General features: G+C 40.4%; 2 protein-coding genes across 6 annotated transcripts in view; one reads left to right on the forward strand and one right to left on the reverse strand.

Moving 5' to 3' along the window:
• The window catches only part of MFF (mitochondrial fission factor), a 43,373-nt gene extending 41,035 nt beyond the window's left edge, over positions 1 to 2,338 (forward strand). Inside the window, exon 11 of one of the 5 annotated variants that reach the window (XM_067027036.1) lies at positions 865 to 2,338. The gene's annotated coding sequence lies outside the window, so the exon portion shown is untranslated. The remainder of the gene's footprint in view (positions 1 to 864) is intronic. The other 4 variants (XM_067027052.1, XM_067027028.1, XM_067027019.1 and 1 more) reach the window with 4 other exon arrangements.
• On the reverse strand, positions 707 to 10,334 carry TM4SF20 (transmembrane 4 L six family member 20). The gene is made up of 4 exons (XM_059051785.1): positions 10,152 to 10,334; positions 4,954 to 5,019; positions 2,946 to 3,097; positions 707 to 998 (listed from the first exon to the last, which is right to left on the reverse strand). The coding sequence occupies exons 1-4, from the start codon at positions 10,332 to 10,334 to the stop codon at positions 707 to 709; spliced, it is 693 nt and encodes a 230-aa protein (XP_058907768.1).
• Positions 10,335 to 10,936: the final 602 nt, after the last annotated feature.

Below are 10,936 nucleotides of genomic sequence, written 5' to 3' on the forward strand. Positions count from 1 at the left end.
CAGTTCAAACCCGTGTTGTTCAAGGGTCAACTGTATATATTTAACCTTTTTTAAGTATAAAGAAATGCAATAAAAAGGTCCCAGACTTTGGCTTCCAGTGTAACTTCTGTTCCTGCTTACCCTCCTCCCTCCCTTCCTTTCTCTATATGAGAACATAGAAAATCCTAATAGTACAGAAGTACAGAAAGACACAAAACAAATTGAAAGCTTCTCTGCACTTTTCCCCAAAGTCAACCGCTGAAGATATTTTTCTTTCCATGTGAAAATGTGCATTTACCAACATGCTTAAGTTTGAAAGCTTGACTTGTTTTTTAAGTATATCAAAGGTGACTTTAAAAACAACCTTTGGATTAAACTGACTCATGCACAGCTTTCTAGGTAATGTTCCATTATTGAATTTCTAAAAGCATATCTTTTAAATGTCATTCTAAAATGGTTCAAACTGGGCTTCCCTGGTGGCGCAGTGGTTGGGAGTCCGCCTGCCGATGCAGGGGACACGGGTTCGTGCCCTGGTCCGGGAAGATCCCACATGCCGCGGAGCGGCTGGGCCCGTGAGCCATGGCCGCTGAGCCTGCGCGTCCGGAGCCTGTGCTCCGCAACGGAAGAGGCCACAACGGTGAGAGGCCCGCATACCGAAAAAAAAATTAAATCAATAAAAAATAAATAAAATGGTTCAAACTAATATTTCCATTTTATTATTATTAAACTACACAATTTGGCTTCTTCGCTTAGAGACTCCTCCACACAGACAGCCAAGGAAGCCAATGACTATCTGACTGAGCCCAAACAGGCTCTCAAGAATGCCCACAAGCAGCAGACCTAAAAATACTGAGAAATGGATAATCCTGTGTTTGTTTTCTATAGAATTGAAGTGTAAGCTGTATGTTCTCCAGCTACTGGCTGTTGTGGTGTTGATGGAGGGATTGAAATCCGTAGGAGAAACACAAGAGTCGTCAAAGAACCACTGCAGATCGAAGGAGTCTTCTGGATGAATGGCACTGAACAAAATGAAAGAAATGATAAAAATAAGATATTCGGGAATACCACTGACCATCTAAAGAATGCAGCATTGTGCCTGGAAAAGGACACGTATAGTAAAACAGAAAGTGCTTTTGAAACGTTGTGCCCAGAAACTCTAGCTAAGATGAGGGTTTCTGGGCATGTGCCGTTGTACTCTTAACAGCTGTAAAACGTTGACATCATATATCCCATCAGCAAGCATCTACAGAGGATCTACTCTTAGGCTGAACTGTATGAAATGTTCTATGTCAGAAAGGGTTGAATATTAACAATTTCCTGTGGTTGCACCTATTCATGCAGGCACTCTTCTACTGGCTAAAGAAACTAAAACTTGCTCCCCGGTTCAAGGAGCTCAGTTCTTAGTGCAAAACTGCTGTGTTGCGTCTGTTCTTAAACCAGATGTACAGTCTTTACTCACAAAAGACATTTCAAATATGTCTGGTTAAAACCTTGTTGTAACAAGGTATGGAGAATGAGAAACTTTTAGCCCCAACACATCTGTCCTGACATGATTTATCTTTGGTTTTCTACAGTAAGACTAAGTGTTCTTTCTTAGAGAGTTTGCATTTCTGGATACCAGCAACTGATGTGCAGCCTGGGAAAAGCAACAGTATGTCAGCACGTGGAATATGAGTCTGCTCTTTGCAGTTTGCAGCAAGCGTAGGGTCACTCTTCTGTAATTGTTCGCTCTCCGTAACTGTCTGTCTCCCCAACTAGAGTGGTCATACCTTGATGCTGTGACCTCCAGCTTGGCCTGGCGCCTGGTACGTGGTGCGTAGCCATGCGCTGAGGACCGAGCGTGTATGGCATGTGTGGTTGAAATCTCTAATTTTCTACTCCAGCTCTACTAGTAAAGGGAGCTTCTTTGGATTTTGATCCACAACAACTGTGGTATGCAAATTTTGAGAGATTTTTTTAATGCGGCGAGATAAGGAAAAAGGGAAAAAATTTTTTTCATGTAACTACAAAAGTGGATTCTAGTTATTTTCCATACTGAACAATATATAGGTAATGAATGAATTAGGTTGTTCTTTTCTTCCAGTTTTACAAATTGTGCCTAGATTCAGGCACAGAACCATCTCACAAGGGCTGAAATGAGCCATTTCCATGTAACTCTTCAGCGTTATTTGTTACCCTGTGAGTTAAACTTTTGATTCATTGTCATGCTGACCGTGTGTTTCTATTACGTTTGCATGATTCCATTGGCTGCTGCTTTGTTTCTTTCTTAAGGCTTATAGGTTAAGCCTCTAGATTTTTTTTACTTATTGTGTTTTTATTCAATTTATCAAATTATAAAGGTAATACATACTTAGGGCTTACAATTTTATTTTAATATTTATTTATTTATTTTGGCTGCGCCAGGTCTTGGTTGCGGTGCACAGTATCTTCGCTGTGGCATGTGGGATCTTTAGTTGTGGCGTGCAGACTTTTTAGTTGGGACATGCATGAGGGATCTAGTTCCCCGACCAGGGATCAAACCTGGGCCCCCAGCCTTGGGAGCGCAGTCTTACCCACTGGACCACCAGGGAAGTCCCAGGGTTTACAAATTAAATTAGATCAGAAGTGGAGAAAGTCAGTGCTCCCTTCCCTCCCCCGGGGCATCCTCCATTACCATTCTCCAAAGATGAAAGTTACGTTTTGGGTGTATATTTCCAGAAATTTTTTATATACGTGTACGTATGCAGCCGTAGATTTTTAAAAGACGAGGATAATCCATCTAAGTCAACTACTCCTCTTAGACAAGACCATACCCAAAGCATTCTGAATGCAGTGATTCCTCCACTTCTCTGCGATTGGGCCAATTGGGATTAACGTGCTAAATCCCTAAGAATCTGTCCCATGCGAGATAACGTGGCACTGGGTCAACACCACACTGTTCTAGCCTAACTAGCTGCAGCTGTGTACGACAGCAAGCGGTTACTCACGTTAAGGTTTTAAATGAAAATTCACAACTGGAAGTTCTGTTGCCTTGAGAATTACAAATGAGAGGGCCCTCCTCGAGAGCCTGGATGGACACCATCATGCAGTATGCGGCTCCAATGACCGTGATCACATTCAGAAGTGATGAAAGAAACATCTGAAAAACAAAGTACGCACATTTGCACATGTTGTTTCGTGTTCCCGGCCTGTTTCAAGTTTCAGCAGCATACGCAGTCTTTATCATCAACTGCTGCCATTCTGCTGACACCTTGCAGTCCTAAATCTTAAGATCACAGTTTGATTAGGTGTGACTTACACAAGAAGGCAGAGGGCAAAGTCCCTGCCATTTCATTAGACTTGCTAAAAGATCATTGGTCTCGCCACTGTTTCTGAGCTTTTATGCTCTACGTGAACCTTGTCCATTTCAACGGACCACTACAGTGTGTCAGGAACAAAGATAGACTGTAAATAACTAGCAAAGTAACTATAATCCTATATAAATACCAAATGTCAGGAAAAGGTAATTTAAAAAATAAATCAGGGCTTCCCTGGTGGCGCAGTGGTTGGGAGTCCGCCTGCCGATGCAGGGGTCACGGGTTCGTGCCCCGATCCGGGAAGATCCCACATGCCGCGGAGCAACTAAGCCCGTGAGCCGTGGCCGCTGAGCCTGCGCGTCCGGAGCTTGTGTTCCGCAACGGGAGAGGCCACAGCAGTGAGAGGCCCGCGTACCACAAAAAATAAATAAATAAATAAAAATAAAATAAATCAAACTCATGGCTATAAATATGTACCCTTTTAAACAGTGGCTCTCACCCCTGGGAGCACATGAGAATCACTTAAGGTGCTTTTGAAAGCTACTAATGCAGAATCTCAGGGGGGCCACCAGGCATTGGTTTTGTTTTTTTGTTTGTTTGGTTTCTGCGGTACGCGGGCCTCTCACTGTTGGGGCCTCTCCCGTTGCGGAGCACAGGCTCCGGACACGCAGGCTCAGCGGCCACGGCTCACGGGCCCAGCCGCTCCGCGGCATGTGGGCTCTTCCCAGACCGGGGCACGAACCTGTATCCCCTGCATTGGCAGACGGACTCGCAACCACTGCGCCACCAGGGAAGCCCCAGGCATTGGTATTTTTTAAGATTTTCCCCAGGTGATTCTAATGTTCCCATCACGCTGAGAACCATTGCTTTAAAACCTCAAGCTCAGTCAGGAATATTTACTGTGATGTCTTATTTATTGGTCTACCTGCTTCCTTAAAGAATTATGAGAGCCCTCAGTGTTACTTCGCAAAAATGTTCATGGCATAAATAGTATGAAGACTGGGAATTTTGGAGTCTGATGGATTTGGATACAAACCTACCTAGTAACTGTGCTACACTGGCAGGTTATATGCTTTCTCTGAGGACCAATTTCTCAGTCAATAAAACATCATAAAATGTATGGATTTTTAGAAAAACAAGATAGCATATTTGAAAATGTTCTGAGTATAGTGAGAGAAGGTTGATAAATATTAATTTCCTTTACTTTTAACATAGTTACAATTTTATACATACCAAATGTTTGAAAAAATAAGTGTTGTCTCCTTTAACTTAACTGGATAAGGACAATTAACATTCTGATCCTAGTAAACCAGTCTTTCACATGCATAAGAGAACTGAGGATACTTTTTCCCTAAGTATTTTATACACACCACAAAAGTAACAAGTTATTTGAGTATTATGAAATTGATTACAGCCCTGAGTGCAGACTTATAAATCTCCTTTCTTTGAAAACCTTTAGACTGAAACCGAAGATTGAGGAGAGGTCTGAAAGCTCGCTCCAAAACTAAATTTTTATGGGAAAACAAAAAGACAAACTTCACACTTTCAGCATTATCATATAAATTATTCTAAATAACATGTTTCTAGGACCAGCCCTGCCACTGGAGCCACATGGTGATTCAGGAGATGCTGACGCCTCGGTGGCTTTGCTGAGATCCTGGTAACTGCTTATGCACCAGACCAGCTGTGCTGTGCTCACCCCGGTTTTGTTATTGCAGCATGCTCTTTTCCTCGCTGCTAAGGACATTGTTGTTGCTGGAACGACCTGGAAATTACATCAACAGGAACAAAGAGTATTAGTACTTCTCATCGGATGACAAAGCAGTAATCTTCACTTTCTACTTGCCAGCAGTTGTGGGAAGCCCAGAGGCTTAAGAGAATAAAAAGGAGGTGTGGCAATGTCCTTGGTCATGTGACCCTTAGGATCCCCATTTGGACCATAAAGATTAAAATGGGGGAAAGGATGGGGGATTTCAGTATAGCAATTTCAAACTCTTCCGTCTACATTTTTACTTTGAGTAATCATTAGAGAGACTTGGATTTTAAATAGAGTAAGTTATTTATTCATTATTTTGAAAGGAATGTTTCTGAAGGAATGGTTGCATCATCCAAAATTCACTTTTTTTTATTTATTTATTTATTTTTTTAACTATAATCTGCAACCACTTACCCAATTTCCCCAAAATAGTGCGAATTAATCTGGCAAGCATTCAGAAAGGAAATTGATGGTTTTGTCTGCCTGGCAGTTGGGAACTAAGAATTCTATCACCACCCTCCTCCCACTTCCCTAACATTTTCCTCTCACTCCCAGGGTCACCACCAGCTCGGTAGTTCCCCAAACTTAGGATTTGAGAATTACTTTTAGTTCTGCATTCTCCTTTCTACTCCCATATCCATGGTGTGGAATGATCTCACTTCACACTGATGTTTAGAAATCTTGTATTAACATTCTGTGTCAGGGGAACACATATTGCTGGGGAAAGCTGTAAGAAATGATGCCATGTTCTCAGGACTTAGGTTAATATTTCTACTAATAACTAGTCAGCAGCTATAACTAGAAATTCTTCATGAAAGAAGTTTTGTATCATTGAAGGGTTGAATGTCGATTACTTCCTTACACTTAAGATATTTTAGCCATACGTTTTTTGCCGTCTCAGCACAGCTGCCCTTGAGTAGTTCTCTCTCTCTGCTCCCACTCTTGTTTTCTAACATTTTACTGAGTTCTAACAACATACCAGGCCCTGCTATAGGTGCTGTACGTGTTTTAGTTCATTCACAGCCTCATAAAAATCCTCTGAGGTAGGTGCCAATTATCCCCATTTTACTGGGTCGGAAAACTGAGGCACAGAAAGCTTGAGTAACTTGCCTAAGAAAGTGGGAGTCCAAGTGGGGCATTAGGGTTCCAGAGCTCAGGCTCAACCACTATTACAGTCACACTGGCCAATTCTAGCAACTCTGTCCTCCATAGAGCTTGCCTATTCTCACCCTCCACACCAGCATCACCACCCTCACTCATCTCACTGTCCTCCTCCTCATTGCTCTTTCCCCAGTCCATCTTGCCAAGACCATGTCCACCTTTGTCCTTTCAGAGCAGGTCTCGGATTGAACCGCCTTACGAGGCAGCTTTCCTGACAAACTTCACCCCACTCTGACCACGTGCTGACTCCGTGTCACGTATGGAAAACACTCTGTATTGTTATCAGGCTTTGTTTACATACTGCCTTGAACACCAACACTTATAAGTCAAAGGGCACGTATATGTATGGCATCCGAGCCATTCAAGGCATAGCTGAGAGCCTCGAAGGAAAGGGAAAAGAAATTCATGTACCCAAATGGGTGTCAGTGTTCATGGGCTCAATTTCTTTTGTTGTACTTATAAGTGATACCGCCTTCTGAGCTTAAGGAACAAATCATTTAGAACAGGGATTGGCAAACTGGCCCACTGCCTCTTGTTCATAAACTTTTATGAAAACACACGCCCATTCGCTTACTTCTTATCCATGCTGCTTTGGTGCACCAGCAGTAGAGTTGAATTACTGTGAGAGAGACTGGCTCGCAGAGCCTAAAATATTCACTACCTGGCTTTTCGCAGAAAAAAACGTGTTAACCCCTGTTTTAGAAAATTAATTAATCTGTTAAAAGAAAGAGCAACATTAAGTTTTAATTAAAATGGATAAATCATTCCATTTTCCTTATTGATGTAAATTAAACTCTGCTAACTTTCTTGAAGATTAACTTATTTCAGAGATGCTGAAAGAGATACTTTCATAATTCCCTTCTCTTGAAAAGGGATTTTATAAAGTAATAATAGCTTATCATGTATGAATCCTCACCTGGTTGACTTCATGGCATGTTGACACATCTTTGTTACATCATTATGGGTAAGTTGATAACTGTATTTCAACCGTTTTGCCCATTCAGAGCTTTGGAAATTAGAGGGGCTCTTTATAGGATGAGCATTAAAATGTGAAAGTGTGTGTGTGTGTGTGTGTGTGTGTGTGTGTGTGTGTATGTGACTGAATTATAAGTCTTCCAGATAATCTCCTGCACAAATAAGTAATCTTGAGAATAATCTTTCTCTCCAATTTTTAAGCACGTTTAAATGCATAAGAGTTTTTGTGAAACTTTTTCTCAATAGTCGTTTGTTTGTTTGTTTGTTTTTTCTGCGTTACGCAAGCCTTTCACTGTTGTGGCCTCTCCCGCTGCAGAGCACAGGCTCCGGACGCGCAGGCTCAGCGGCCGTGGCTCACGGGCCCAGCCGCTCCGCGGCACGTGGGATCTTCCCGGACCGGGGCACGAACCCGCGTACCCTGCATCGGCAGGCGGACTCTCAACCACTGCGCCACCAGTGAAGACCAGTCATTTGTTTTTATAAAGAAAATAAGTAGCACTGTTTATCTTTCCTTACAGAAACCCATATTTTCATCCAGTTTTAGAAATAAGGCATATGATTTCATAAGTGAAGTACAGAAGAGCTTTAGACCGTTACAACTCTGAGAGAATTCAAACTTTTAGGGTTCCTCTAAGTACTTGAACATGAAAGTAACAAACAAAACAATGGTTCATTATATAGAATCTATTTTGAAAATTTTTGTTAGACATAATATTTTCTAATGTAACTTTCAACAATTTCTTCTCTGTCAAGATTTTAATAATTGGTGAATTATTATCCAATAAATGAACTCAGTAAATAGGCGTGATTAAGATTAGGCTTACAATTAATCTATAAAATAAAATGACCTTTATTTTTTACAGGAAACATTTCAAGGAAACGTTTCAAGTCGTTTTTTCAGGACTTGGAAAAAGAATATGTATTGATTTTTCCGTTTAACAGATAATAGGGGAAGGTAATTACGTAACATTTTTACTCTTAGTCATGGTTTCAAAGATGAAAAGGTTCACCTCTGTTTTGGGTAAATCATAAAACCATAAAATGACTGTATTTATGAAGTAATCAATAATGAACTCCATAGTTTTTATTATTAACTACTTCCTGCAAAATTCCATTTTTGAAACAATACTAATTTAAAATGCTACAGATTAGAAAGATTTCAAGAACTATGACAAAAGTGCTTATCACGACAGTGATTTCTTCTTAACTTTTCTGTGTATTTACAAGTATATTGAGAGTTCAATGTTTTGAACTAAGTCAGTATTTTGATAGATGTAAAGGACACAATTCCCTTTGAAAAAAGATATTCTTCCACATTCTGTATATAGCCAAGGATCAAGAAAATAACCTTTCTATCACCCACCTATTTGCTTGTGAGCCTAGTCTAGAGTTTGAGGCTCTATCTACAAAATGTCTATTGAGCTTTTCAAAGAGTTGTTTGATACTTTGAAGGTATTCCACAATACCGAGTAATAGTAAGAGCCTGGCTTGATACCAGCACATTGTTAATATTTATTGAGGTGATAAAGCAAACTTAATCCTGGAACAAGAAAGTCCAGATTCTCTGAAACGATTTCATATTTATATAATTTTTCTATGCTTCAATTTCCTGGTCACTTAAGTTTATGGGTTAAGTTGTAGATCTTGTCTTTCCCCTTTGTCATCCTGAGACAGATGAAGAGGATTATGGTGCTAATACTGGTGGAAAACAGAGCTTTGGAGTCAGATAAAGCTGGAATTGGGTTTCTCTCCTACTATGTGACCTTGTTAACATTCTTAACCTTCTGTTTGCTGGTCTGTTAAAATACAAATGTTAATAACTACTCAGCCAGATTATTATAGCATTTAAATAAGATAGTGTAATGTATGAACCCAGTGGTTAGCACTTAGCAGTGGTCTCTCTGTTTCATATATAATGACCCACGAGCGTTTTCATGTTAAGTCTGGAGATAAGACTAGAATAAGACTAGAAGCAATAACTGATCATCATTGTAACACACATACACACACACACATACATCCAAACAAAGGCGCATTTCTCTGGCATTAACGAGACCTCAAGTGGGTGTTATAGCACCCAAGTGGTATAACAAAAACAAGGCTCTTGAATGCTGAATTTTCAAACTTCAGTGACATCCCCATTTGACTGATATGGAAACAGAATCACAGGATAAATGATTTGCTAACAGTAATATATTGGAGACACAACCAGAATATCTCAATATTCTGTCATGTCTGAAAACAGGATTTATTGCTCTACGCAATGGGTACCACCCAGGCCTACTGCATTAGAATTCCCAGGAGGAGGTCTGTAAATCTACATGTATTACAAGTGCCCCGGGTGACTTATGATCAGGTACATGGGGGAGTTCTACCTTATACTGCTCTGCTGCAGATTTCAACAAAGATAGACCCATTAACAATTATCGAACATTAAACAAGCACCATGATGTATGGGTTGTAAGTAAGATCTGAGTCAAAACATCCCTGAGGTCAGAAAGCCAGGGTTTCAAGTCCCAAACCTTTTGGGCCAACTCCCCTCGGTGCAGGTAATGCCACATTCATGCCTCACAATTATAATCCAGGAGACTCATCGTGCATGGAATGTTTCTTCCTCTTCCTATGGAGCACTTCCCGCTTTTGCTGTATTCCCTGTGAATACTTAGAGCTGGTTTTGGCAAAGGAAAGCTGAGGGAATAAATTCAGAAAGTCCCGAACACTAACTATGAAGCTTGGAAGAGCAGCCCTATATGCGAAGAAGTATGGTATGTAATTACCCAACCAACTTTTATCAATATCTTATTATTTTTTGCCCAAGCTCCCTAGCCTGTGCCACAGTTCATTTAAATTGTTGTTCTTCACTGATGCCAATGTAAATTAATACCATACCCACTGATCCTCACTATATCCTAAGCCAAGACATAGCTCACTGCAAGGCTGCAAGATGGTCTTTAGACCATCTTCAGTAAAATAGCTCCAAATCAAGTCAAATAAATTTCACTCACCATCAGACCTGCTCCAATAATCCCAGGGAACAACCATTCAAAGCAAGAGATGGGGTTTTTTAAAGTCTGGTCTTCCTCCACTAAGTTGACAATTAGAGGTATTGCATTGAGAGTTACTCCCAACAGAAGTAGAACCAGCAGGCTGAATCCATTGCAGGCTGTCCATCCTTCACAGCAGGTCATGGTCACCCCCTGGTTCAAGGAGAAACCCTGTCAGGGTGGCTGTTTTTGTGGCACTGTCTTGCCTTTTATCCTGAGCTTTCTAGTTAAAGCTCAGCACTTATTAAAAAAAAAAAAAAAGTACAGAAATCAGTTCAGAGTCCAGGAGGGCAGGACATTATTATGTGGAGTATTTCAGGAAGTAAGGACGATTTTACATTACCATGGGGTGGGGAAGGTAGGTGGGAAAAAAATCTATGGTTGCTACTAGGTAAATTTACGCATGAAAATCGGCAGATAAAAACAAAAAAAAAAATGGGTTTAAGATATACTCTTCTAACATATTTTACATTATACTAGTATGCCATATAAAAAATAAAAACAAGAATATCCAGTTAAGATAACCTATTTTTCTTGTCGTATTGATATTATTACCAGCTATGGAAGGAAGTTCCTTATTTTGAAATTGTTCAACAAGAAAAGGAATATATATGAGATTGGGAGAAAATATTTTCTCTGCTGCAAATGTTCGTGATTAGTCAAAATGTTAGGGTTCCGTTTCAGGCTGTATGCTCACACACACAAAACAGGCTTTCTACCTCTTGGTCTCTACCCTATGAAGACTG

The sequence above is a fragment of the Kogia breviceps genome, chromosome 2 (assembly GCF_026419965.1).
Source record: "Kogia breviceps isolate mKogBre1 chromosome 2, mKogBre1 haplotype 1, whole genome shotgun sequence".
Classification (NCBI taxonomy): domain Eukaryota; kingdom Metazoa; phylum Chordata; class Mammalia; order Artiodactyla; family Physeteridae; genus Kogia; species Kogia breviceps.

Bases quoted from the DNA above. Each gene is read 5' to 3' on its own strand.
- TM4SF20 (XM_059051785.1), bottom strand. From the start codon at position 10,334: ATGACCTGCTGTGAAGGATGGACAGCCTGCAATGGATTCAGCCTGCTG. The intron at 5,020-10,151 runs GTGAGTGAAATT...TGTAATTTCCAG, and splicing joins TTATTGGAGCAGGTCTGATG to GTCGTTCCAGCAACAACAAT. The intron at 3,098-4,953 runs GTGAGCACAGCA...TTTGTTTTTCAG, and splicing joins GCTGCAATAACAAAACCGGG to ATGTTTCTTTCATCACTTCT.